Here is a 25,767-nt window from a genome sequence, read left to right as displayed (position 1 = left end):
ATTTTGCAGAGGTTCCTTGCCTTTGCCAGCTCGAGCATGGGGCCTCTCCCTCCCAGAGATGCTATGAGCATCATGCTTGTCCTTGGTTACATTCTTGCTGCAGCTAACCTTAGTTTTCACCTCTGTTCTCCTCAAGTGCTGCCCCATTCCTCTTGAACACTACTAACTCTCCCTTCAGCTTATGCTGGATAATCTCTGGGTATCACAGTTCAAAAGCAGTGAATTGTTTTGTGGATTGCTGAGGGGCCTGAGTAATGGGTGGCTTGGAGACAGAATGATGTTCATAGGACTATCTAGCAGATTTAGTATTTAAGTATTTTTTTCTATTTTTGTAGTCAGTGCATTAGGTCTTTGTTTCTGTAGCTGTCTTACTTTCTGCCCCCACACACCTTGAGTACATTAGTAACATGACAAGACGTTGCTAAAAATGATGCTTCTGTTCCTAAGATCCCAAGGATGGGAGGTGAAGAGGTGAGGCAGGTTTGTGTAAGTGATGCTTAAGATGAATGCTGCACTTCTCATGTTCTTTGCTGTCTGAACTTAGTTATGCTGATTTTTATCTTTATCAGATAAGTGGGATTTTCTGCAACCTGGTATTGAAAGTAAGAAAAGATGTAGAGTCGAATTGTGTATTCAGCGTAAGTGGCAGTTCAAAATATTGATACCTGGTGCTCTAGATTGAAGTGATTGCTTTCAACTATTGCCTATTTGCTGTGTAATGTGACTTGTTTTCAAGAATTGTATTTTCACCGGTTAATGCACTCCTTGACCAAATTAAGCTATGCAGGCAGCTGTAGAAGTATTGCAAGATCAGTGCATACAATGTGCTATTCTTGGCAGTACTCTGTTTGCCTTCTCTTCTACTTCTCACTTCCCTCCTCTCCCCACAGCATCATTATTCTGCAGCAGACAGAAGAATGCGCTCAGTTGCACTTCTCAGGAGCTACACAGCCTGTGGAGAGTGTGGGCAGCATCCTGGAAAATGTGCGTTCCCTTGAAGTGATCTGCGGAAGAGCACGTACACGTACAGTTGTTCCAGCCTGCCTTGTTGCACTGATCTCAAGGTCTGAAATGCCTGGTCTCTAATAGTCCCTGGGATATACATTTCTTCTGCCAACAAAACGCTACCTGCTGCTGTTATCCAAGGAGCCCCAAAGAGCAAAGACACTGAAGATGGCTCTGTGTGCTTTTTATGCAGTTTGGGGTTTGTTACTGGAAGTAGCAATAGCATTTGGTCCAGTACCGAGGATCACTTGGGAACACAGAGGTAAGAAGAGAAATTTCAGTGGTGTGATACGGTATGTTGCCACAACCTCAGGGTTTCTGTGAGGTGTGAAACTTGTTGAGGCTGTATGTTCTTCAGGCTGCTTGCTGTGAGTTTGGTCAGGTGTTGCTCGCTTTGCTCATCTTACAAAGTGCTTAGGACAAGAATATTCAAAAGTGACTCAGGCACTGGGTTAACTGAGGGTCTTTGAGGTCCTTCAAGCAGATATGAAAACGTAGCTTTTTAAAGGAGAAATTTTGATTTTTGGCTTTCTCAGCTGAAGGATCCTGCTGCTGAAGCTTGCTTCAAGAGAAAAACACAAAGCTGAAGGATTCTCTCTTCTCTTTGCGCGAAGGGAAGTAATAGGGATCAGAAAATGCTTTAGCTTTTGGTTGAATAGATTAGCCTGTATCTGAAGAGACCTCTAGAGCAAAGACGAAAAAGTAGTTACTTGCTGCTGTTAGTGAATTACTTCACACCCCACACACCCCACATGTGGCATGAATGCTTTACATTTTACAAGGTTTTGTGTTTGGGTCCTCCTTTACTACTAGTTAGTTAGCAATGATTACTTTACTCAAGTGTGCTGTAACTGAACAAAACCAAACAAGTATGTGGGCAGTGTGAAGAAACAGCCCTAAATAAGGCAGTTAAAAACTGAGCAGTCGCAGTATAGGAAAAAACAGATGGAGATAGAGAATATAGTAAGCTTATTTGAGATGACTGTAGAAAGTGTTTTGCCTGTTTATTGGTATAGCAATTAGTGAGTTGCTGATGCAGCTTTTGGGAAAGAATGGTCGAGACAAGGCTTGTAGTTCTTGCTTACACTCCTTGATGCTCCTGTCTTGTATAATAGTAAAAATTTGGCAAGGTGCTGTTTTATGGTATTACGATAATGCACTGTAGACCCACACCCAAATTGCTGAAAATAAATGGCATTTAATTTCTTTCCTGCTATTTCTCCCTGTCTCTGTCTGCTAAAGATTATTGCATTTAAACACGGGAAGCCTGCTTTGAACAGGAGGGGGAACTTAGTTCAGTGGAGGAATGAACATGTAGAGTGGTATGAACCAGTTCATCCATTTCAGGAAAATTTTCCTAGCAAGTAAAAGATTTTAAAATTGCATGCCTGAGAATCTAGTTTAAAAAGAAGTTTCTGCAGTATTACAGTTGAAAACGCAATTTCTAATGTTAGAATTGGGAGCAATAATACATTGTTTTCTGCCTGTTCCTTAAAAAGCCACACGTAATTAATCTTGTGGTAGTCTCTCGCACAAAATACAGTCCCCCAAGCTTTCAGTCGTTTTTCCATTATGGCTGTACATGCAGAAAAAGTATTCTTGTATATTAGTCATTTTGTGTCATCTTTCTCCAAGTCATTCTATTACAGTCTTCATAATTCCTCATTCCACTGCCTTTTCCCCCATATCTCTCTCTCATCTGATTCCTTTTCATCTTGATTTTTCCCTAGTGTTACTTCATCATGTGTGCTTCGTCTTTGGTCTCCAACATCAGCTTATCAATCCTTTGTAAATTGTTCCTTTTTAGTTTCTGTGTCTTCCTTCTGCTATGCTGAAGTGTTGCTGTGAGATTTGTTTTGGGCACTTGCAAGGGATGTGATGACTGAGCTCATTTACCACGAGAGGTGGTTATGTGGAAGGGAAAAGGCGAGGAAGGACCTGACAGTGGATGCAAGATGGAAGATTAGACAAAAGAGAATTAACAGGTAGAAAAATATGAAGATGTGAGTTACAGGAATCAGTACAAGAGGAAATATTTAGGCATTTGAAACTGAATGAGAAAGTGAGGACCAGTAGTTTTAATGTTGATGATGGGAGCTCCTGTTTATGCTGAACAACGCTTCTGATAGCTTTCTTATATGTTGCGTGGTTGTCCAAACTAACCTTTGTTGTTTCCAAGATATCAGACAGCTATTAGACAGCTTAGAAAAATGACCCATAAATTTGACCCTAAATGATCCTGTTTCTTCATGTGGTGCTGTTCTTCCATTTCAACAGAGGTCCAGCTCATACATTTTCATGAATCAGAAGTGTCAAACTATTCAACCTTGCTGTTAAGAGAAGACAAAGATGTTCTATATGTAGGAGCCAGAGAAGTGATCTTTGCGTTAAACGCAGTGAATATTGCTGAAAAGCAGCACGAGGTATGCTTTTTAATGCATTATCATCCATGTAAAAAAGAATACTTCATATTTGGCTTCATTTCCTGGTATCAGTAGCACTGCACTTTAGGTTTGGCTTTATGTACCTACGAGAGAAAATACTATGTGTGGCCTGCTTCTGTGTTATTACTGGAAGAGGCTATAGACTAAAACATTCCATCAGATGAGAGGAAGAAAGAAGTTGGATATAAACAAGTAATTACAGGTTTCCTTCAGTGTTTTCTTCCTGGGGACAGGATATTGAACTGGAGGGACTTTGATATCAACTGTAATGGTGGTTTTATGCATATTTTTATTAGCAGGAATGGGCCATCTTCTGTGAATCAGAAGGTAATCTAATATAAAACAGAAGCTAAGTTGGAGCTTGCTCAGGAGTAGCAGGCTTCAGATGTGCTGCACATGAAACAAAGGCCCTGTCCTTTCAGTTTCGGCTTCTGTTTTGTGTCTCTAGGTGTGTCTGCACAGCAAGTGGTGGTGCAGACATGTCTGATTCAGCTTGTTCAGAGGAGTACTCTGAATATGCTGAGACTGGCTTCTCAGAGTAGATGAGCCCATGCAGAAGTCTAAGATTGTACTGTTTCCAGTCCTTCCCAGGCTGCTGCTTCCCATCCCATCAGCAGCACAGGCTGACGCTTAGAGGCATGGCATCATGGTCACAGGTGGTGATGGGCAATTTCACCAGTTCATAAAACTTGTTTTATGAGTGCATGTAACTGTCAAAGTTGTACTTCTCCACATAGTGTAAATCGGTCCAGTAAATTTTCTTTGACCTCCCCAAGTGTCTTTCATTCAAGTGTGAATGAAATTGAGAAGTATTTAAAATGGAGAAGTACTTAAAACAGTTACAGTTGCGTTTCCCTAATGCATATGGTAATGCAACTTCATTAGCAATTTGAGGAGAAACATCATGGTCATGATGAACCCAAAAGATAATAGCAGCGGTTTAGCCCCAGTTAAGGCACATGCATTTGGAAGTGTCACCTTTTCAGGAAAGTGGCTCTGAATCTTTGAAAGCTACTTGCAAAATGGCTTGCATTTGCTGCAGGTAGTCTTAGGATTGCCTTTTTTGTGTGTTACTGGAAGATCTTCAGACCTTACATTGAATTAAAATCCTTTGGATGTGCCTTTTTGTTGCTTCTTTTTTTTCACTTAGTTACACTGGAAGGTCACAGAGGATAAAAGGACTAAATGTGCAGTCAAGGGCAAATCAGAACAGGTACGTACTTTTGTTGAACTTTGGGAAAAAGTTATACATTACACTTCAAGATGAGTGATATTTAAAAAGGCTCCAACTGTTTGAAATTAAAATTTTCCAGTAATCACCTAAACTTTTTAATTAACTTGAGTTTTAGAAATGGCTACATTCTTAGTCTTCCTTCCCTCCTCCTCCCCTCCTCTCTTCCCCCTCCCCGATTCTTAGCTCGTTATTTTTTGCTGGTGAATATTATTTGAATGTTCGAAAATCTGAACACACCCTAATGCGTGCTTAATACTACAAGTTTTTCTGTTGAAATGATAAACTAGCATTACTTTCACCGACGTAATTGATAGCAACTGTTGTGTTTTGTTATTGCAATAATTCTTCCCCAGTATTTGATTTCAGAAAATGACTGATAATTTTGTTTGCTTTGCTTTAGGGCTTAGGGTTTATTTATTAGGCCCATGGTGTTCCACCAGCATATTATTCACTAACAACATACATCCTTATTCTAGTGCTCACTGGATGTACCCCCTGTGGCAGCAGCTCCTTGCTGGTGTGACTGCTTAGGCAGCATCCCAGCAGCTGAGCAGCCTGGTGCCCTGCCAGCTCGGCAGTGCAGGCGGCTCAGCCCCTGGGATCCCACAGACTCCTTGCCATTGCCAGTGAGCAGGCTGGCTTGCTCATTTTGCCTTTCTGAGGAGATAGTTTGCTTGAGGCAGTTGACTGTAGGTGTAGCACCACTTCATTTAGTGATACAGTAAAGTGAGGGTCTGCTGTGCAAGACTGATGGTCTGACTTTTAAGCACAGATGGGAAAGTGGAAGTCTGCAAGCCCTGCAAATACAGAAAGCAGTCCTGCCTTACACTTGCAAGTATTTGACATTGGCACCCCATAACCTGACAGCTTCTTTGGTTCATGCTGTTATAAAATCCCAGGTGCTGCATCCAGGGCTGATAGATCTGCATTCGTGGGGCTCCTCAAGATGAGAGTAGGCTCTCTTTCACTTGGCTCAGTTTACTGCCTTTCCTTCAACTGGCAACCATCAATACATTATCCTAACATGAGGTGTGGCAGGTATCTAAGGGCCATTTTCTCCCTGTCTGCCTCTTTAGGAAGCAGTGGAGAGTGTCATTTCTGTTCTCAGGTTTAGATGGGCTTACTAGTAATGAAATTCACATACATCCACAACTTAATACGGGAAATATACGTGCATATAGTTTAGTGAGTGTTTCATGCATCTCTACCAATCCTCTGCAGAGATTATTAGTGTTAGGTAGCAGGGGTGTTAGACCCCTTTTGCCACCACTCCAGACTTCCTTTTTTTTCCCCTGCCTGCAGTTTAGGAAGTTAGGCTTATTGCCATCCATACTTTTCCTTCATTGTAGTCATAACCTTTATGAGTCACGTTTATAGTAGCCATGATGTTTTACATAGTACAGTAGTTTCAAAGGAGTCAAGGTATTAAGCCAGTACTGCTATTTCTTAAGCTAAAATGGGCAGTCTTCTGCCCCACTCATCACCCCTGTGCTGTTTAGTGCCAGCAAAAGGCATTTATGCAGCTGTGAAAGGACCTTGTCTGGCAGAAAATAGTTTAGCTTCCTCACCTAACCCTTAGTTTTCTGCCATACCAAACCCACCATACAGTTACAGAAATGCCTGGTTTGGCTCATAAGAAGGAAGAGCTACAACAGTGCTTATTCTTGCATAAGCAGTTTATGAAACTACAGTACAGTGGTTGTATCTGCCTGTGTTACCACCAAGGATTAAGGGGTGTTGTTGATACTGGTTTTTTTTTTGTTGTGTTTTTTTTTTTTCTCTCAGTGGGTGTTTAGAATTGTTTTTCTTGGTGGTTATTCTGAAACTTCATGGTATCCTTTATTCAAGGCTTAGCTCAAACTCCTTGTTCTGTTTCTGAGCCAAAGGAATGAAGAAGCTTCCTTGGATGAAAGAGCAATTGATATCAGGGACCGTGTGGGGGAAAAACTCCAAACCAACAAAACATATAAGTGACAAAGCTTTGTAGCTAATTTAATAGTATTAGAGATTTCTCTTAAGATGCAGCCTTGACTATCACTTACTGTTTCATCTAGGCTAACAAGGGATGACAAAGTCTAAAACCTACTCCATGCTTAATTAGGCATTCCCATGGATTGAATGTGTCTTTGGAGCTTGTGCTTTCATGGAACAATTTGAGATGCGCCTTGCTGAGTGTATGTTACTTGATCGTGGTACCCTGATAGGTATACTGTGTGAGCTGTGCACTACTAGCTGTAGGAAACCAGATGCTGGGGAGCCATGGCTCCTGGAGATTGCAGGGAGAAGGGTGTCCCAGTGGTGATTGTATTGCCCAGCTTTATGGTGTGGCGTAAGTAGGGGCAACAGATGAGCTGACAGCACAACTTTTGTATATTTATGTCGGAACATGGAAGCTGTGGTTTATCAGCCTTTTCTCATGCTTTATTACAGACAGAGTGTCGTAATTATGTGCGTGTGTTGCAACAGCTGAACGATACTTTTCTCTATGTGTGTGGAACTAACGCGTTTCAGCCAACGTGTGATTACCTGGTAAGAATATACATACAGTTTTGACCCAGTAACAACTGTAACTTGCAAGCAGCTCGTTTAAACAACGAGCTAATCTCCATTCCTAAAGACTGTAGCAATTTCAGTGCTGGTTGTAACGTCTGGAGCATTTATTACCCTGTTCCACAGTAATGATAGAGGATGGGAATAAACTATACTGTTACTTTTTCAAAGCACTTACTGAATTATTTATTCACCTGGTTTAACTGTGGATTTACTTCTTAGCTTTCATAATTCTTTGTGTATTGTGCATTAGCATAAAAACAATTTCTGAAACTGAAATTACATTCTTTGTGACTTCTATCCATTACTGAATGTCCTTGAAATTTCTCAGATTCCTGTCTCTGCTTGTGTTGTCTCTGCTTCTGGCTATGCCACAGCTTCATAGGTCTGAATGCTTCAGAGTAGTCTTGGCGCAAAATCAACTCCTTTTTCTTGCTGCTGACTCTTGTATCATTAGCCTTACTGTGGCTCTTAACAATTCTGAAATTGAGAAATCTTGTAATTGTTTGTTCTTTGCTGGCTCCCCTGCCTGCAAATTGGCCTACCATCACCTCTGGAACATTGCCAGAAGTCATTGCCCTTAGCCTTCAATATCTTCATTACACAGTGTAACTGATCACTTTCTCAGTACTGAGGCTACAGTCATCTTCCTGATCCTCATTCCCTTGTTTTTCAAGGAATTTATGAAATAGCAGCTGAAGTACTCTGTTGCTTTCTGAAATTTAGTTGGATTGTGACCCATCTTAAAAGTGGCTAAGTCTACTTCAGAAAGCCTCCCTGACTGCTAAACTCTTCATTTTGCAGTCTAATTCAGTAATTGCCAGCTCTTTCCATATATCAATTAACTTCTGTGTTTCCTGCAGTCTGGCTTTTTTGGGTGCCCTCTTTTGAGGTCTGTCTGGATTTAACTTTTCATCTTCTGTGCTTTTCTGCTTCCACCCACAAATCATAGGATCATGTTTCTTCTCTGTCTGCTGGACTCAATAAGATTTTCTGAAAATGCATTTTTGCCTTTTATAATTTTACCAAAAATGCTTCTGGTGGTGGAAGTTGCAGATGTGGTCCATTATTTAGTGTTAATTTTTTCAGTTATCTTTGCAAATGAAGTAGCTGAAAGAAAAAGTGTCAACAGTTGTGCTTTGATTTTCGACTGAATTTTTTTCAGAATTTAATTTCATTTGAACTTGGAGGTAAAAACGAAGATGGTAAGGGCAGATGTCCATTTGATCCTGCTCAAAGCTACACATCTGTTATGGTTGGTAAGTTCAGACTTTAATGCCTCTTTATTATGTATAAAAATGTTTGATATTTTCCACTGTCATTCTGCAGGCTCTCAATATAGAAGTGGTAGACTGTGTCCGTGTTTTTACACCTTTATCGTGTATTCAGGTAGACACTGAAATACATATGTCGTCAGCCTTAGCATGTTTCTTAAAAGGAGAAATCAAAACTGTATGTTATTTTGTAAGCAACTTTCTAAAAAATTGATTTCTAAACTGTAATTTCAGGTGTTTAATATATTTAGTTGAGGTTGTCTAAATGTACTTTGACTGCCTTTGTAGTATCAATTACTGTCATTCCAGTAAATGTAACAAGTAGAATTTTTTAGCTGTCCTGAAGACAAATCCGTGAGACAGAATAGGGAAGTGAGAAATACATTTGTGAGTGTATTTCTGCATGGTTAGGTACTACTCAGTCTTGATTTGGCAAAACCAGAGTTCTTGGCTGTAACCTAGTGTCACAAGGCCATAAAAGAGAAGCTCAAAGTAATACAAAGTGGGAAATACGGAAGGAAGAACACACTCCATGCATTGTTGCCTGGATTCTTAAAAGATGGGTTTGAATAACGTTGGCATGGAGGGAATAAAATAGTTGCAAAACTTCTGTCATTTTTAAAACAAATTTGCATATTGGTACATGAGCTGTAGGTTTACATGTTGAGTGTTGAAGTACCACAAAAACAATGCTGACTTTTGCCAGTTGCCAGTGTTAGAGCAATAATAATCCCAAATGTGGAAGTGTCAACCTTGAGAATGGTAAGGAGAAACGTAAACACAGAAGAGAAGTCTGGGGTAATTTAGAGGAAGTCCTTGTTTATCTTTTCTTGTGGGAAGTTTAAGCTTACATAGTCTCCTGAAATATTTATGTACCCTTTTTGGTATCTAGTACATAAGAAAGTCTAAAATATTTGTTCTTGTGTTAAAGATGAGGAGCTTTATTCTGGGACTTCCTACAATTTTTTGGGAAGTGAACCTATCATTTCACGGCACTCCCATCAAAGCCCTCTCAGAACAGAGTATGCAATACCTTGGCTTAATGGTAAGTGGGCATGAAAACTGTCAGAACCAAACTGGTTTTCCTTCTTGAGTGTCACACAGAATTTAAGTGTCTTACCTGGGTTAAGGGGCAGTTGTCTAATATCTCAAAGATACTGTTATACTGGCATTCACTGATATGTAAGTGTGTGCCCTCACATGTCCATCAAGAGATGTTATTTTGAAATGTCAGAATTTTTATAGCATTCACAATGAAAACGGTTTTAAGCCACAGAGGCTTCAACTTAATGTTGAAGTGCTACAGTTTATTTTATATTTACTTACTCATCCTTGCAGTAATGCAGCATGGTTGTGATATAGTAAGGAGGAGAATGGTTTTGGTCTCTAACAGGCTTTTAAATTGAGCTGATCCTGGGTCCTGATGATTTCAGTTCCTGAATTTCAGAATTCACCAAGTTTTGTGAATGCCTAGAGGTTTGTGGCTTTCTGCCATAAAGGGCCAAAATCATGCAACCAAGAAATGCATTATGTCCAGAAAGTACAGAATACTGAGTTCTGTAATATGTGTTGTAAGAATACTGTCATTTTTAGTGTTTCTACTAATAGCTGAAATAGGGGAGTGGTGTGCAAGGGAGGGTACCTCTCCAGGCCTGCACTTGAGACTGAAGAATGTTGAAGTAATGAGATACCAGACCGTAGAGGTCTCTCAGGTATCTCAGTGCTTTCATGTGGGGTTGTCAGTTGTACAACAAACTGTGTAGGCAAGTCAGTGACTGGGGAGTCCGTTTGCAGTGTAAGGTTTAGGTGAAAGAGGACTCCTAGAATGTCATTGAAGGAATCAAGTTAGTAGTCTCATGTATAATATAAAATTCTTCTCTTTATAGAGCCCAATTTTGTTTTTGCTGATGTCATAAGAGCAGACCGAAACAGCACAGATGGAGAAGATGACAAGATATACTTCTTTTTCACTGAGGTGCCAGTGGAGTATGAATTTGTTGGAAAACTGATGATTCCAAGAATAGCTAGAGTGTGCAAGGTGGGACATAGTTCGATTTAGTTTTACTAATTTGACTCGAATTCTCTGTGTGTGTGTTAAAATAGCATTTATTATTGTGCACTTACTGTCAGTTAAATCGAAGTGGTCAAACTCAGTGAATCAGCAATTTCAATCAGTTCTTCAGAACTGAGAAAGCCTTATTGTTGCTTTGGGAGCAAATACTTGATATAATTTTGCACAGTGGTAAGATTTCATGAAGCTGTTAGAGCTGCCAGAGCCTCAAGGAAAATGGTCACCAGCAGCCTGATTCTGTCACACGTGATGTGTTTAAACCTCAGTGTGTTAGACTGATTCAAGTGTGTACTTAGGAGTGCTAGTTAAAAATCTTGCTGATGAAAGAGGTTATTTTTTAGTAGAAAATACTGATTTAACTAAAACTTTTTCACTGGAATGTATCAATTTCCTCAGGATTTTTTTCCAACAGGAAATTTATCTAGCTGTTTCATTTTGATGAGGTTGAAATGTTTTATTTTGACCTTACTGTTTTATATTTAAACGTGGAAGTCAAAACATCAATAACAAGTTAGTGCTCTTGAGATTTCCATTAAATAAGCAGCTGGAGGCAGGTTTACATGAGGCTTATTATTATGGCCCTCTGCCCACTGGCAGCTTGTGCACTCCTTAAAAGGGAGTATCATGGAATAGAGAGCTTTATTACTGCTGTTTGTCTGAAATGGGAATCAATGGCAGGTTGCAAATCTATAAGCATTTATACTTAAATTTTGCAGGTTTCCTCTAATACTTTCCGTAGGGAATATGGGAAATATTGGTAATGTTCAAATATGCTCTGCTTTTTGAAGAGAAGTAACACAGCTACAGCTTGAGTACTAAATATTTGAAACATTTCTAATCACCACTTATTTACTTCTTTAAGTCTTGGTCCTGCAAATCTTTATTAAAGGCGGTAACTGCACAATTAAGCCACTGCTGTGTTTCTTCTAAGAAAATTATTATCAGGCAAGTTCAAATGCATACTATAACATTAGAATTTAAATCACAGTTTAGATGTCACAGAACAACACAATGCTTCTTGCTTGTCTTAAGGGACGGTATAATACTTCTCTACTTATTTTACTTGTTCTACTTATTTTACTTGTTATATACTTCTCTACTTATTTTACTTTTTCTAATAATCAGGTTTTTACTCATCTCAGTTTTCAAGTGTTGCTGAAGTATGGTTCTTTCTATAAGTCTCGTATCTCATCTTCCCTCTGTGCACTGATAGAAACCATTCTGCAGTATTTTTGTTGACTAATTTCCCTGTGGCTTCTTTATTTTTCTGTGTTAGCACTTACTAATGTGCCGATGGTGAAATGTTAGAAAGTAATAGGGCTCAGTAATTTCATGCTATGATATGGTGATTCTTAAATGCAAAAATGATGCTAATTCTCCTCACAAACACCTTTTTATTTATGGTTTTTGTTTTTTTTGGTTTTTTTTGTTTTTTTTTTTTTTGGTTTTGTTTGTTTTTATTTTGTTTTGTTGGTTTTTTTTGATGTCAAAAGAGGGACCAAGGAGGATTAAGGACCTTGCAGAAAAAATGGACTTCCTTTCTCAAGGCCAGATTGATCTGTACCAACCCTGATAAGAATTTAGTTTTCAATATTATCAATGATGTTTTTATTCTCAAGTCTACAACTTTGAAGGAACCAGTGATATATGGAGTCTTCACACCACAACTGTAAGTGTGATAAAGCCTTTTCCTGGATAAGTACTTTGAATTTCAGTTGGTTACTGCAAGAAGTAATAATTACTCCCATGGTTTTCTTTCTTTCATTCTAAACTTTTAGGAATAACATGGGACTGTCAGCAGTGTGTGCATACAATCTGTCTACTGTAGAAGAGGTTTTCTCGAAAGGAAAATACATGCAGAGTGCTACAGTAGAACAGTCTCATACAAAGTGGGTACGATACAATGGGGAAATTCCTCATCCTCGACCTGGTGCGGTAAGTTTGCATGATCTTTGATCTGATAATGAAAAATAAAAAAGAGACACTTTTTAATGCTCAGGACTAAAGAAACTAGTAAATAGTAGGTAACTGGCCTGGATACTTCTTGTTTTAAAGGCTTTGTGGAAAAAAACTCAAGTGATTTATTCTGAACTTTGTTTCTGGAAATCAAAAGTGGGTTTTCTAAGTTTACAGTAAAGTTATTTGCTGGTTTTTCACTTTCATGATTTTGTTACTAATTTTATAGTGACAAAATAGATGTCATTATATACTAGGCAACAGCAAATATTTTTTTAGGTCAGTTGAACAGAAGTACAGCAAACATTGCGTTGTCTCAGTGGATTCAGCAGATTTGTCCAGTACAGTGCATTGCCTGCAAACCAACATGTTCATAGTGCTGAGTGTCTTTCACATTTCTCTTAATTTCTTAAATTCCTTGCAGTTGTCTTGTCACTACTCTTGAATGAGGTGACAATTAAAAGTAGTTAAGAAGCAGGAGATTCTGAAGTGTATTTTGGGACTAACAAAAATGTAGTCCAAACCTGAGGGATTTGTACGTCATGGAAGCTGAAGTGCTACGAGACCTGAGGATCCTCCTCAGTAGAATAAGTATAATATAAATGTGTGTTTACTGGCCAGAAAAATGCAGAACAGAAAATGCACATAGCTGGTGATAATTGTCTCTTTCTTGTACAAGTAAATGGTATAATTCGCTTGTCACTCTTTTTTGTTCTCCCTCACTAGTGCATAAACAATGAAGCCAGAGCATCAAACTACATGACCTCTCTGAATTTACCAGACAAAACATTGCAGTTTGTTAAAGATCATCCCCTAATGGATGACTCAGTGACTCCAATGGGAGACAGACCTCGACTAGTAAAACGAGATGTGAAGTACACTCAGATTGTAGTAGACAGAGTCAGAGCACTCAATGGAACCATATATGATGTTATGTTCATCAGTACAGGTGAGTTCTGCAAAACACTCTTTTTTTTCAGTGATGCACTGATTCTTTAGGCTGAAGTATGTTCTAAGAGAAACTCTTGAGTTTCCATATTTACAATGCTTTTACAGCAGCTGGTGCTTTCATTAAAAAGTAATGGGTGATGGTGAGTACGTGGAGGTTTTTACATGCTTTGAGAAAGCAATGCAGGAAAACAACTGCAAAACTGCAGTGAGTGCAGCAAAAATGCGTTCAAGATGATTCCTAAGTGGTCATTCTTTGTTCCGAAATGTTATTTCTTGCTCAGAGGTCCTTCTGGTGACAAATTTAGTGGTTGCCATTGGCACACATTGTGTAAAAATCTTCAGCTGAACAGCAAACAGATTGAGTCAACTTACAGCAATTGTGTGATATTTTGTCTGCCTTTTTATTTGAAGGATCTTAAATATTTTACTTTGTTGTTTCAGATCGAGGAGCCCTGCACAAAGCTATCAGCTATGAAAATGGAATGCATATTATTGAAGAAACACAACTTTTTCCCAAATTTGAACCAGTCCAGACTCTCTTGCTTTCATCCAAAAAAGTAAGTGCTATAATCATCACATCATTCCTCTCATTTTGCTCTTCCTCAAAACTTGTTAGTACCACCTTGTAACCTTGTTGGGACAAAAAAAGGCTGTCACTGTGCACAGAGACAAAGGCTACATCTGTAACTCCTTGTGCTGCAGCAGTATCACGTATTGCCTGCTGCATTTCAGTGTCTTTGGTAGGTGGCAAGCTTCTGAATGTATGTAGAAATGGGAAAGGTGGAGGTTGGGATACAGGTTTAGGGGTCTTCACTGTGATTCCGTATGCAGAAGCTGAAAGTCATGTTTTAAAAGTACCAGTTTTCAGGTTAGGAGTCATGTAAAAATCCTGACCCCTTGTGGCCATTCCCAATGCGTGAGGAAAAATCCTTTGGGGGGGCTTAGCAGAGGAGTGGTGCATCTTTCTGAGGAAATAGACCTAAGATGATCGATCAAACAGTGCTGTGTAGTAGAGAGACTCCTAATTGTGTAACCCAGATATTGCAGGCTTCTGCGTGCTAGATGTATCATTAGAGTAGTCACATTAGTGCAGTGGGGGGTGAGGACCTCTGGTGAGGTCCTGTCTGTCTGGCGGGCACCAGCTGCAGCTCCAGCTGGAGAGCACAAGCCTTGCCGCAGGCTCCAAACCCAGCCTATTAATCAGTCGCTCAGTTTAATCCTGGGTTTGTGAGAGTGGGAGGATAATCACTCTGTGTAGTTTGTACATGAGTTACACTTCTGGCCCTGGTTACTCAGGCCAGCAGATCCGTGAATGTCTATGAAATTACCACCTAAAGCAGTGGCTTATAGTGTCACACCCCTCAAGTGGTGAAATTTCGGGGTTTCTTAACCTTAAGGAAAGAATGACTCTTGAAGTATTTTGTAGTAATGCTGGTGTTCAGTAGCTACCTGGTGATCAATAAATACTCTGCAGCTAGGCAGCTATCAATACCGCCAAGATATCTTAGAAACAGCTTTTCTTTTTGTGTGATACTTAATAAAAATTTCAGTGCTTGTAGATTTTGTAAAGATACTTGGTTTTTTATTTATGATGCATCACACTGGCAATTTACACAAATATGTATGCAGTATATATGTATAAAATGTTTGCTGGTTTCTTCTATTTTATCTGCAAAGGAAGTTTTAAGTGCCTTACTTTGACATGAAGTTTTGGCATTTGCTTTAAGATAGAAGATAATGATCATAAAATAATTTCAGCAATGAGGAGTGGAGATTGGGTCAGGTGTGAGTCATGAAAGATGCATAGTTGTGGTACCACCCAAACAGGGATTACTTCTGCTCCCCAGCATGAAAACACAAGTTTCTGCCTCCCTGGACATCACAGTAGCAATCACAGTCAATTGCTACTGAAGTCGTTTGTTGAGCTGGTATTGTGATATGTGTAGTGGCCATAATAAGGATTAATCACAGGAGGTTAATAGTTGCTACCCTACACCTTTCTGGAGTCAGTTCTTTCTGAACACATTACTGCAGTAGTCTTCAGGCCCTTCCCATATACCTCTGTCTTGTTTGGAGGGTGGTGGGCAGTGTCAGATGAGCCTACGGTAGATCCGCATAACTCCCACTTGACTGAAAGATGTGTCTGGATTTTTTAAAAAGTTAAATTTCAGGATGAAAGTCTGCATTTGAGTGTATGTCTCTTCGGGTTAATTGTCTTTCAGAGTCCATCTTCCAGCACTGTAAGCAGATTCTGTTTTGATACAGTTTTGATTTTCATTGTCCAGCGTCAAGAGTTTCCTTGAAAGCTGTCTGCACACTTCATCTGAGGTGGATCCGGCCTGATCAGTGCATGGTCTTGTAGCTTCCTCTAGAGAATGCTGTTAGCCAGAATGCATTGTTCATTAGTTTGATTTTAAAACAGACTTCCTCATGACGATTACTTTAACAAGACTAAAGAGTTCCAAATTCTCATGGCAAAACCTTCTTACATCCTTAGTGAAAGAATGACAGTGAGCCCCAAACCCTAATTTCATTCCTAAGATGCCCTGTTAGTTGAAGCTGTTTCTTACATCAAGACCAAAGATCTGCACCACGGACATGAGGTTTTCAAGGAGTGTTCCTCTATTGGAATCTCTTGGATGTCTGCCCGTCGCTTTGTGGCCATACTCATCCCGCAGGAGTCAAGCAGTCTCACTGCAGATACAGTCTCTGAGTACATTTCTACGTACTGAGATCTGTATGGCTGCAGTGCAGGAAAAGCTACTCTTTGCTTGGATCTGGCTCATTTGCCATGACAACTGCGCTAGGGTGCGGATAAATCCACTCGGTATTCTGCTCAGGATGAAGCCAACCCACTGCCAAGGTGGGGTGTGCTAAACAGCTTTGTATGCACAGCCTCTCAAAATGACTAGAGGGTCTGTCGCTGGTGGTTTTGGGTTGCAGCACAGGCTCCTTTCTTAAGGCTTTGCATAATAATATGTAAATTCACAGTGTACCTTTTGGCCATCAGTTTTCCTGAGCTTTGGAACAGATAAGTGAAATAAGGCAGCTGCCTGTCTTTTATAATAAGGATGTTTGGGATAAGAGTGGTTGTGCTCAGGATGATAATTGTTCGGGATCCCCAGCAGCAGTGGGTCAAACAACTGTTCTGTTTATATCCCCTTTTTCACCCTTTTCCAGTGCTGTTTCCTTTGAATGCTGTCCAGTATTTCTCCATGAGTACCAAGTAGGATCTGCATTTGACTCTTGTAAGGCTGATGCTGATGTGGCTGCAGAGACCCAAGTGGTAGAAGAACTGAAGGCAGCAGTGCTGCTTTGGGTTAATGGGAGCAGGAGCAGGTCCTACATACAGCAGGCCTTTCTTGCATGTGCCTGCTTGCATCCTTGTCATCAGCGCAGGCTTGCCTTGTATTTGTATTTGTGGAAAACTGTGGGATAAAGCCATGGTTAGATGTGCTTACTTTCCATTCTTATAAACTATATCTATTTCAAGTTTTTGTTCTTTTGTCTTTTTGGACTTCCAGCGTAGTTGAACATTTTCCTAAGCTTCCTTTCCAAGCTAGTCAAAATGCTTGTTCCGCTCATGTTTTTACAAATATGGCTGTTATATATGCAACTCTTTAAATTGTTTCATGAGTTGGTTGGTTTGGCTTTGAGGAAGTGACTGGCTGTGTTGAGGTTGTTTTTGTGCTTTGTATTTTTTTTTTTTTTTTAGGGCAGAAGATACCTCTATGCTGGTTCTAATTCTGGTGTGGTTCAGTCTCCGGTTGCATTCTGTGACAAGTACACCACTTGTGTTGACTGTGTTTTAGCAAGGGATCCTTATTGTGCTTGGAAACCCCTTGCAGCTTCCTGCATTGACATTTTTAAAGAAAATGAAATTGAAAGGTAATGGTAGCCTTTGATTACCTTACAGTTACAATCGATATTGCATCAGCCTTGCCCCTTACCGATAGTGCCGTTTTTAAACTGAATGTTTTCAAATACAGACTTTTTCCTATCTGTCCACACCTGCTTGTGCTGTTTAGATAAGATGAATCTTACTTAGTATGAGAGGATGGGCAGGCTGTAAGAAACAAGATTTGAAGTTGTAATACTTGGACTTCCTTTTACAGGAGCTGGATTCAGAACATAGGTGGAGATGCATCGTCTTGTTCTGGTGAGTAGGTCTTTGAAGAGCTCTTTCACGCATCTAGGTGGAGTAGTGAAAGAGTTGTTTAGTTTGGCTTTTCTGTGATTATCTGAACATTCATTTACATTTTAATAGGTATGATATTCTACTTTTGAATATTTGAGCACCTGTACAGCCTGCATGTTGTCTTAAAATGTCTGTGTTTGTATACATTTCAGTGTGCAGTGCACAAACCGCTGAAATGAACGGGGGCACCTCAACAGCGACTTGTGACTGAAAGCAGTATTTGCCATAAGTACTTCTAATGCAGAGACCTCTGTCTCTGTGATACAGCATTCTACTGTGAGACTTGATAAGTGCTTGGTATTGCTGCTTGATCAGAGTAAATGATCCCCAAAAGAGCTGTTTTTCTGGCGAGAGGGAAGGGTGACTCGGAACATGATACAGAGCAGCTGAAGTACCCTTTGTAGTGCATTAATAAAAGTAACCACAGGTCCTTTCTTTGTAGTATGTGCAGCTGCCACCAGATGAAGGAGATCTTATGACTAGTATTGCAGGAGGTTTTTACTGCAGTAAACAAAGCTCTTAGGAGTTTGATTTACTCTGTTTTTATTTCTAATCCAAGCAAACCATGGACTGCCATGAGAGTTTTGCTTGTTAGTTTTTCATTAATTTATGGTGTTGCACTGTGAATGTGCTGTAAGTGCTGGTATTTTTTCAGAAGAGAGTTTAAGTTGAGTAACAGCACTTTGTTCAATTCCTTCTTGGATATTTTGTAGCTGCCGATTTACTTAAAATGCACTAATTGCATATAAAGTGATACCATATTCAGCACCTTGTCTCAAACAATGACTCGTCTCAGATGCGCGCTCAGTTGTGGATTAACAAGATGTCATCCTTATTTAGAAGTGGAGGCTGTCTTAAGAGTTTGAGGTGTCCTATCTCCTAGTCTGTCTTGATGTCTCGCACGCAGTTGTAGCTTGGTATTTTGCTAAGATCCTTGCATGCTGTCGTCTTGGTCTTGTGAGGTAATCTGAATGCCTTAATCTTTACATTTCCGTAAAGACTATAGCACAGTCTTGTGAAATTACACAGATTAGAGCAAACGGGAATCTTTGCTGATACTCTGCACATTTATTTTGATGTTCCAGATAAAGTAAGAGAGCATTCCCTACAGCATACATTCAAGCATGGGAGCACAGCAGAACTCAAGTGTTCTCAAAAGTCCAATCTGGCACAGGTAGTTTGGAAGTTCAAAGATGATGTGCTGAAAGTGGAGAGTCCCAAGTACCGTCTGCTGGAAAAGGCACTGCTCATCTTCAATTTATCAGAAGGAGACAGCGGTGTTTACCAGTGTTTGTCAGAAGAAAAAGTGAAGAATAAGAAATTTTCTCAAGTGCTGGCTAAGCATGTCTTGGAACTGAAAAAGATCCAACATACCACGGTGGGCCCCACCACGGCAGCTGCACCAACAGAAGGTAATAGCAATGTGCCGAAAGTGTCAGCTGTATCAACTGAGGGGTCAACCGCTCACACCTCGACTACTCATATGGTACCAGTAACAACAACAAGGATAGTAACAAAGCCCCTTGGCTCTGTTCTGACAAGTGCACCCTCCAACACAGAGCTCTTCAATTCCATTCCTGATGCGGTCCCGGAAAAGACGATGTTCCTCAAGTCAAATGATAACTTCCTGTTGATGTTCCTCTTCCTTTTCTTTTTTATTCTGTTCTTGTGCCTGCTCTCCTACAACTGTTACAAAGGGTACTTGCCCGGGCAGTGCTTGAAATTCCGCTCCATCATGCTGCTTGGTAAGAAGAAAACAAAGTCAGATTTTTCTGACTGTGAGCAAAGTGTGAAGGAGACACTGGTGGAGCAAGGCAGCGTCAGCCACCAGAGCGGGGAGCAGCCGAAGCCGGCGCACGACACTGGCTATGAGACTGAGCCCGACTGCGGGAATGGCCAGCTGCAGCCTGGGGATTCGCAGGCATCCCGAGAGGCCAAGGACAAGCCTTTTGATGTCAAGTGTGAGCTCAAGTATGCCGACTCGGACGCAGACGGGGACTGAAGGACCCAATTGTCTGATTCAGTGGTGGAAGTCGGCTGTGGTCCCGCAGCTAGCTATTTGAGCACAGAGAGCGCGGGTGTGACCGCTGAGCCATAGTGGGGATTACATGCTTATGCTGTACAGCAAGCCAATTAGCATTCAGATCTCGCCAGATTAGAGAAGTAGTGTTCTTGTCTGCAGACCATAGCATCTTGTGTTGTACTGTCTTTTTTCTTTTTTTTTTTTTTTTTAAATTTAAATGGCCAGTTTCAGATCACCATTTGTTTGTTCCCAGTTTTACCCCCAAAGAGCACTTCGCTCTAGAAAATGGTTATTTGCTTGTTCTTCTGCCCTGTTCTTCCAATAGGATAAAAGTAACTTTCTAATTCAGTTGGCTTTAAAAAGTACTTCAGTCTGCACATATTTGTAGCTGCCATTAAAAAAAGACCTAGTTTCATTTTAATTCCAAATTGGAAATTAAGTTTAGTTTATCAGATTGGTAAATTATAGACTTTGTCCAGATTGGGACATTTTTTCTTTTTTTTCTTTGCTTCTAGTGATTACTTTTAGTTTTATGCTTTGTGTTTTGGCATACTAGGTCTGTTTAGTTGTTTAAAGTTAATTTTTTTTAACTGCTTTTTAAGTATCTGAGACTTTAAGGAATAATGGGGATAGCATTGCCTTGATTTGTGTAAGACTCAGGGATAATCTTGTTTAAAGGCTTTTTTCTTTGCTGCTTTCTAGCAGTTTAGGTACAACAGTATCAGTACAAAACATGGAATAAGTGGGGGGAGGGAGGAAATAATAGGTTTAGGAATGCTCTTTACATGTATTTTTTTTGCCCTCCCCTCCCCCCCAGCCAGCAAGCTGGACACAGTCACATTCTGTTTTCTATACAAAACTGTATTTCTTTGGTTTTCTTCTTGGCTTTATTTTATTTTGGTTTTTTTTTATGAAACAGTACAGGCAAGCAGATGTGAGTTAGCAGTGACGCAAAGAGGGGTTTTTGCACGTTGGAAGCAGAGCTGGAATCAAGAAGAATTAACTACAATAATTCAGCTAGTGACTCGCTGGAATGGACTGTTAGGATACAGCCTGATGAGAAAACATTGCCGATTCTTTTTCTTTTTTTCAGATTCAGAAATAACTCAAGCTTCTTTTTGTGACAAATCTTTACAGCGTCACCCTTTCTGGATGACACCTTCCCAATCTCCTGTGCAACTGGAGACTGAAACTGGAGCTGCTCAAACAATCAGTTGTTTGAACTCTTTATGTGAATCATGCCTGCGATCGTGAAAGTGTGCATTTGTTCTCAGCCTGGTTCACAGCAGCACTGTTTGTCTGTAAAAGCATTTTGTGCGGTACAGTCTTGAAGAATTGTTCCTCTCACTGCATCTTTCTGTAAATATTGCTGGAAGTAGAATACATCTTAACAGTAAACAGCAGTGTGCCTGGGCTGCTTTTCTATGTTGAATTTTCATGCGAATATAATTTAGACCATCTTAGTGTAAACAGTTTATATTTTATAAGATTCAGTTTGGTTTTATTTTTCTATTTTTAATTATGTACATATAACAGAATAAATATTAAAAGAAATTGTATTACACCTTGACTTTTATGAAACTTGACACAATGACACTGCTTTCCATATTGCAAGCACTAATGCTCCTTGTGGTTTCCCTTAAGGGGGGAAAAGTAGTTACAAAAGTTTTCAGTTTGGAGCAGATTCTCTTCTCAGCTTTAATTGAATGGGTCATAACTCAGGGCAGGGTGGGATGGAAAAAGAAATGTGGGTGAAGGAAGAAAGCGCTCTTCTCTAGGGGCTTCGGGACACTTCCTTTTACTACTCTTCTAAAATTCATTTGTGTCTCTGCATTATTTCTTCAGTGTGATGTATTTCTTAGAACTTTTTTCCTTAGTACCCTCTTTTTTTTTTTCTTTTCTGTCCTCTTCTGTCACACAGCCTCATCTCCTATACCTTTCCCTCCTACTGGTACCTCCTTTTTGTCCTGTGTTGGGAGTGATTCACCTCCTTCACCCACCAGTACCCAGCCTGATGTTTGGTCTAGCACAGAATCTGTAAAGGTCATGTTGTTGCCACCTTTCCTAAGTGACCAGGCACAGCATGTTAGTGTCCGGGGACCCTTTCGCCTCTTCTGCCAAGCCACAGGTAAGTCGGAGGACCCCTGTCTAAACCAGCATTTTCAGCATTAAAGGTTTAGATACATTGTCATGTACTGTGTATGGTATACTTTTTTGGATGTTGGGGGTGGGGGAGAAAGGAGAAGGAAAGAAACAAGACCATTTCAGCATGTATTATCAACATGCTATTACCAAGAATCTGGCACTGAGAATACTGTGCTGTAAAATGCAGGCTCTTACTTAGCAGCCTACTATAGTATATTAATAGACAATTGATTTTAATAGGCTCACTTGCATGCTGTGAAAGAGTTCACTGAATCATGATTGCATATGGATGTTTAGCAGGTGAATATTTTTTACTATCCATATATATACCATTTAAAAAATAACACTTCTGTTGGATTTTTATTTAGTGTATTTTAGTGTATTTTTCTGTACTCCTTCAGTCTTATTTCAAATGGTAAAGTACTTACAGTAATGACAGCTTCCATTTTATGAAGAATGTTATTTGTAGTTCACAGGAGAGGGACAAAGCTATTTTTTCTGTAGAAATTCAGCATTTATCTTTAAGCTTTTGTTTGGATAGTAGTTGCCTGTTCAAGCTCAGTGACATTTAATGGACCTAAACAGGTCTTATGATGTAACCTTATTCCTTAAGAGATTGTAGATAGAGATTTATTTTTAAAAGTAGCATTGTTTTGTATTGTGTGTTAGTGTTGCACAGAATCAGATCAAAATGTATACATTTTTTTAGAGTAGGTCTTAACAATGGTATGATTTGTATTTCCATGGATTAAAAAACAACGGTGGGATGCGGGTTCTTTCATAGAATGGAAGCACAGAATCATTTAGATTGGAGAAGACCTTTCAGCAATAATTTGTTCACTGTTTTTGTGGACTAGTCAGAAACTTCTTGTCCACCATGAAGGAAAAAAAAAAAGCAGTAATAGCATAAACAGCACAAAGGATTTAAACAGTTTGATTGTGCTGAATATCTGGAATTTATTTTAGAATTATTTTTTTCATCCAGCAGTGTCCATTTTAACATGATATCTGTGTTGCTTTTAAAAAATTGGCAGTAACTGTATTTGCCTTGGCAGTGAACTTAAGCAATAAGGAGCAGTGTCCTAAAGTCACTTTGTGGAATTCACTTCTGAGGAGGAGGTATGCATGAAGAGTGGAATAAATGGGAATCAAGCACCCAAGAGGTGCAGGGATGGCAGAGGCAGGGACAAGATGAGCCAGCGGTGGAGGCATTTCTGACTGCTCTGAGAGTGGGGAAGGACTGGACTTTGTGTTATGGGTGGGGATTGACTCCCTTTGGGAAATAAGACATTTGGCTGATATATCACACCGTTGCCTGAATTACAAGTTTATTCTGTTGATTTTAAACAAATAACCACCAAAAAAACCCAACCAACCGAAGCCCAACCACACAAAAACATCCAACAACTAAGCAAAAACACCCCATCAACAAATGCAAACCAGCAGCTTGCCAGACTGGTGCAGATCTTTTGCATCTTTCTGGGACCTGCACGTGAGGATGTAAAAACATATCCTAGGTGGGGTGGCTTAGCAAATACTTCTGCTAGGAAGCCCTCTGCTTGGGTTTACTTGCATTCCTTCAGTGCCTGTTGCTACTAATTTCTATAAACAATTGTAATGAAACTTTATTTCACTCAGCTATGCATATAAGGTGACATGTGTTTGCAGGGAGCAGAAGGGTTAAACAAGACTGCAGAGTGTTAAATGTTGTACCTTTTCTGGTAAATGAGAGGTACCAGCAAGTGTATGATGCAAGTACAGATTGCTACATCATCCAGTCAAAAAACTGAGGTTTATTTTTAATCAAGTTTCTGACATTTTTATCAGAATTACTGAATCTCTTCTTTTTTTTTTTTTTTTTTTTTTTTTTTTTTTTTTTTAATTGCATGTGTCTGTTTCAAGTTGTCTGGAAACTCAGCAGGAGTTGGTGAGTTCTCTTACTCATCTGTTACTCATCCCACATGTTTTAACCTGAAAGCTGCCTAAGGATAATACTTTACAACCTTGTAACCAGCTCGTTTCAACAATGTTAAGTTAAAGTGAATACAGCACAAAGAGCAACACACAGACGCTGTTATTTTTTTTTCTGGAAAATGAAGTTTTCCAAGAATGGAGTACTCCTGCCTTTCCTGAAAAGGATGGAACACATCGCCCTTCACAAACTGCCTCCCAGTTTCTCTCTCTTCCTCTGAACAGTCTCACACCTACACATTTCTCGAAAGACCTGTCTGCTGCGTACACACTGGCAAGCTTTAGGTCTCCTGTGTGCTTTCTCCAATACTACGGAACTTTAAACCCTTTAAAGGCATTTGAGGCAGGCTACAAATAAATTGAACAAAATGATACACCGTTTGGTGCCAGGGAGAGGCAGCGAGTTGATGCTGTATATACCTGCTTATAATTTTTCTGGTGTGCTCTGTTGAATTTAGGTACAGTTGAAACAGGCTTTTTGCTAGCAGTTTTGTTTCTGCTTGAGGATGTTTTACTGGCACCTCCTGCCCTAGCTGTAGAGTAGTATTTCCTTGACCTTAACTTCACAGACACATGATGAACTACTAGAATATCCTGAGTATGCTGAGCAGCAGTTTAAATACATTTATAATCAGAAATAGTGCAAAAGTTATGCTTTATTTGTATTTCTGGCCTGCAGATTCGGACGCTTTGAAGTGTCCATGATTAGGATGGTGTCAAGAAGTCTAATCTCCTCCCTTAGTTCCTCTGAAGCTGGAGTTTTTCCATAATGGTTTCTTAACTTTTCAGTCTCATTAAAATAACCCTGGGAGTGTGAACCCCAGGTAAAAGTTTTGCAAACTCAGCAATATGCTCTAAAGGAGTGACTATTTCGTGGAGATACTGAGATGAGTATCTGATAACTCCCACATACGATGCCTGTTCCCTGTGGCTATGCTATTTTAAAGGGAGTACAAGACAGCTTTCCACATCCACATGGGAAAAGATCCGTAACTCACAAGAATTGAGACTCTCAAGTGAATCACTGCAGTTTTTCTGTCTTTGGTGAAGCTTGAAGTTGCACTGAAAGCCATGGGAAACGGTGGGGGGAAGATAAGGTGCCCTTTACCAAGCACTGCTGTAGACTGAGTAAAACTCTAGGCAAAGCCCATCTAGATTGAGTCCAAAACAGACCTTGTTGCTGGTGGCCGAGGGTTGGCTGTAGTGCTTGTCACCAAGTGCTGTGCAGCTGGGTCTGGGCAGTGGGGCTCAGTTCCTGTGCCCAGGATGTGCCCTGGTCTGCCCCGGGGAGGAGGAGGAGCAGCTCATGTCAGAGGCTGACTTGCCCATGGAAATGAGTAATCCTTCCCTCTGGAAGTGGCTCTTGTAAGTCATTTTGGGGTGAGGTTCCTTAGACCAGTTGCACTGCCTGTGATGCCCTGGGGTGGTCTGGTTGGTTGACCTGGCACAAAGCATTCAGAGCTCAGTCAGGAGAGGCAGGGAGGTGTGCAGCACCCAGAGCAGGATGAGCCTGTGGAGGACAGGGCTTTGTGCTGGACAACGAAGTGTTTGTCTAGGACCACAAATTACAGCTTTTTAGTTACAGCATGTCAGCATCCTAAGATGGAGTTTGCTGCAGTTGTCACTTTGTTCTGCTCTTATAAGGGCACAAATATATAGCAATTTTTCACAGACATACACTTGTTTCATAACCAGTTGCAGTTTTCTGGTGTTCTTCTTTTTGTGAACTGCTGTATAAAATAATCCCCAGAACATTTCTTCCTGCTTTTGTTAATGTTTCTTAGTAATTATTCCTGTGGAGAGGTGTATCGTTAGTTTTTGAAACCTGAAAATAGTTTAACTGGTAGCTTAGAAAGGAAAAACTGCATTTCCCAGAACAATTAAATCCTTTGCACAAATACTTTAAAGCTTCATAAAATAATTTTTGTTATTTGTTTATTGGTAA

The 25,767-nt window shown here is 40.0% G+C and overlaps 1 protein-coding gene across 1 annotated transcript; it reads left to right on the top strand.

Moving 5' to 3' along the window:
* Positions 1–1,173: 1,173 nt before the first annotated feature.
* Positions 1,174–19,685, top strand: SEMA4D (sema domain, immunoglobulin domain (Ig), transmembrane domain (TM) and short cytoplasmic domain, (semaphorin) 4D). Its single transcript, XM_010020942.1, has 14 exons — positions 1,174–1,267; positions 3,283–3,428; positions 4,600–4,662; positions 7,114–7,212; positions 8,399–8,492; positions 9,439–9,552; positions 10,394–10,545; positions 12,072–12,247; positions 12,357–12,513; positions 13,261–13,483; positions 13,927–14,042; positions 17,201–17,373; positions 17,601–17,644; positions 18,769–19,685. The coding sequence occupies exons 1-14, from the start codon at positions 1,174–1,176 to the stop codon at positions 19,683–19,685; spliced, it is 2,568 nt and encodes an 855-aa protein (XP_010019244.1).
* The last annotated feature ends 6,082 nt before the right edge of the window (positions 19,686–25,767 follow it).

Source organism: Nestor notabilis, unplaced genomic scaffold (genome assembly GCF_000696875.1).
Source record: "Nestor notabilis isolate BGI_N333 unplaced genomic scaffold, ASM69687v1 scaffold11968, whole genome shotgun sequence".
Classification (NCBI taxonomy): Eukaryota; Metazoa; Chordata; class Aves; order Psittaciformes; family Psittacidae; genus Nestor; species Nestor notabilis.
This window is presented reverse-complemented; position numbering and strand designations above follow the sequence as displayed.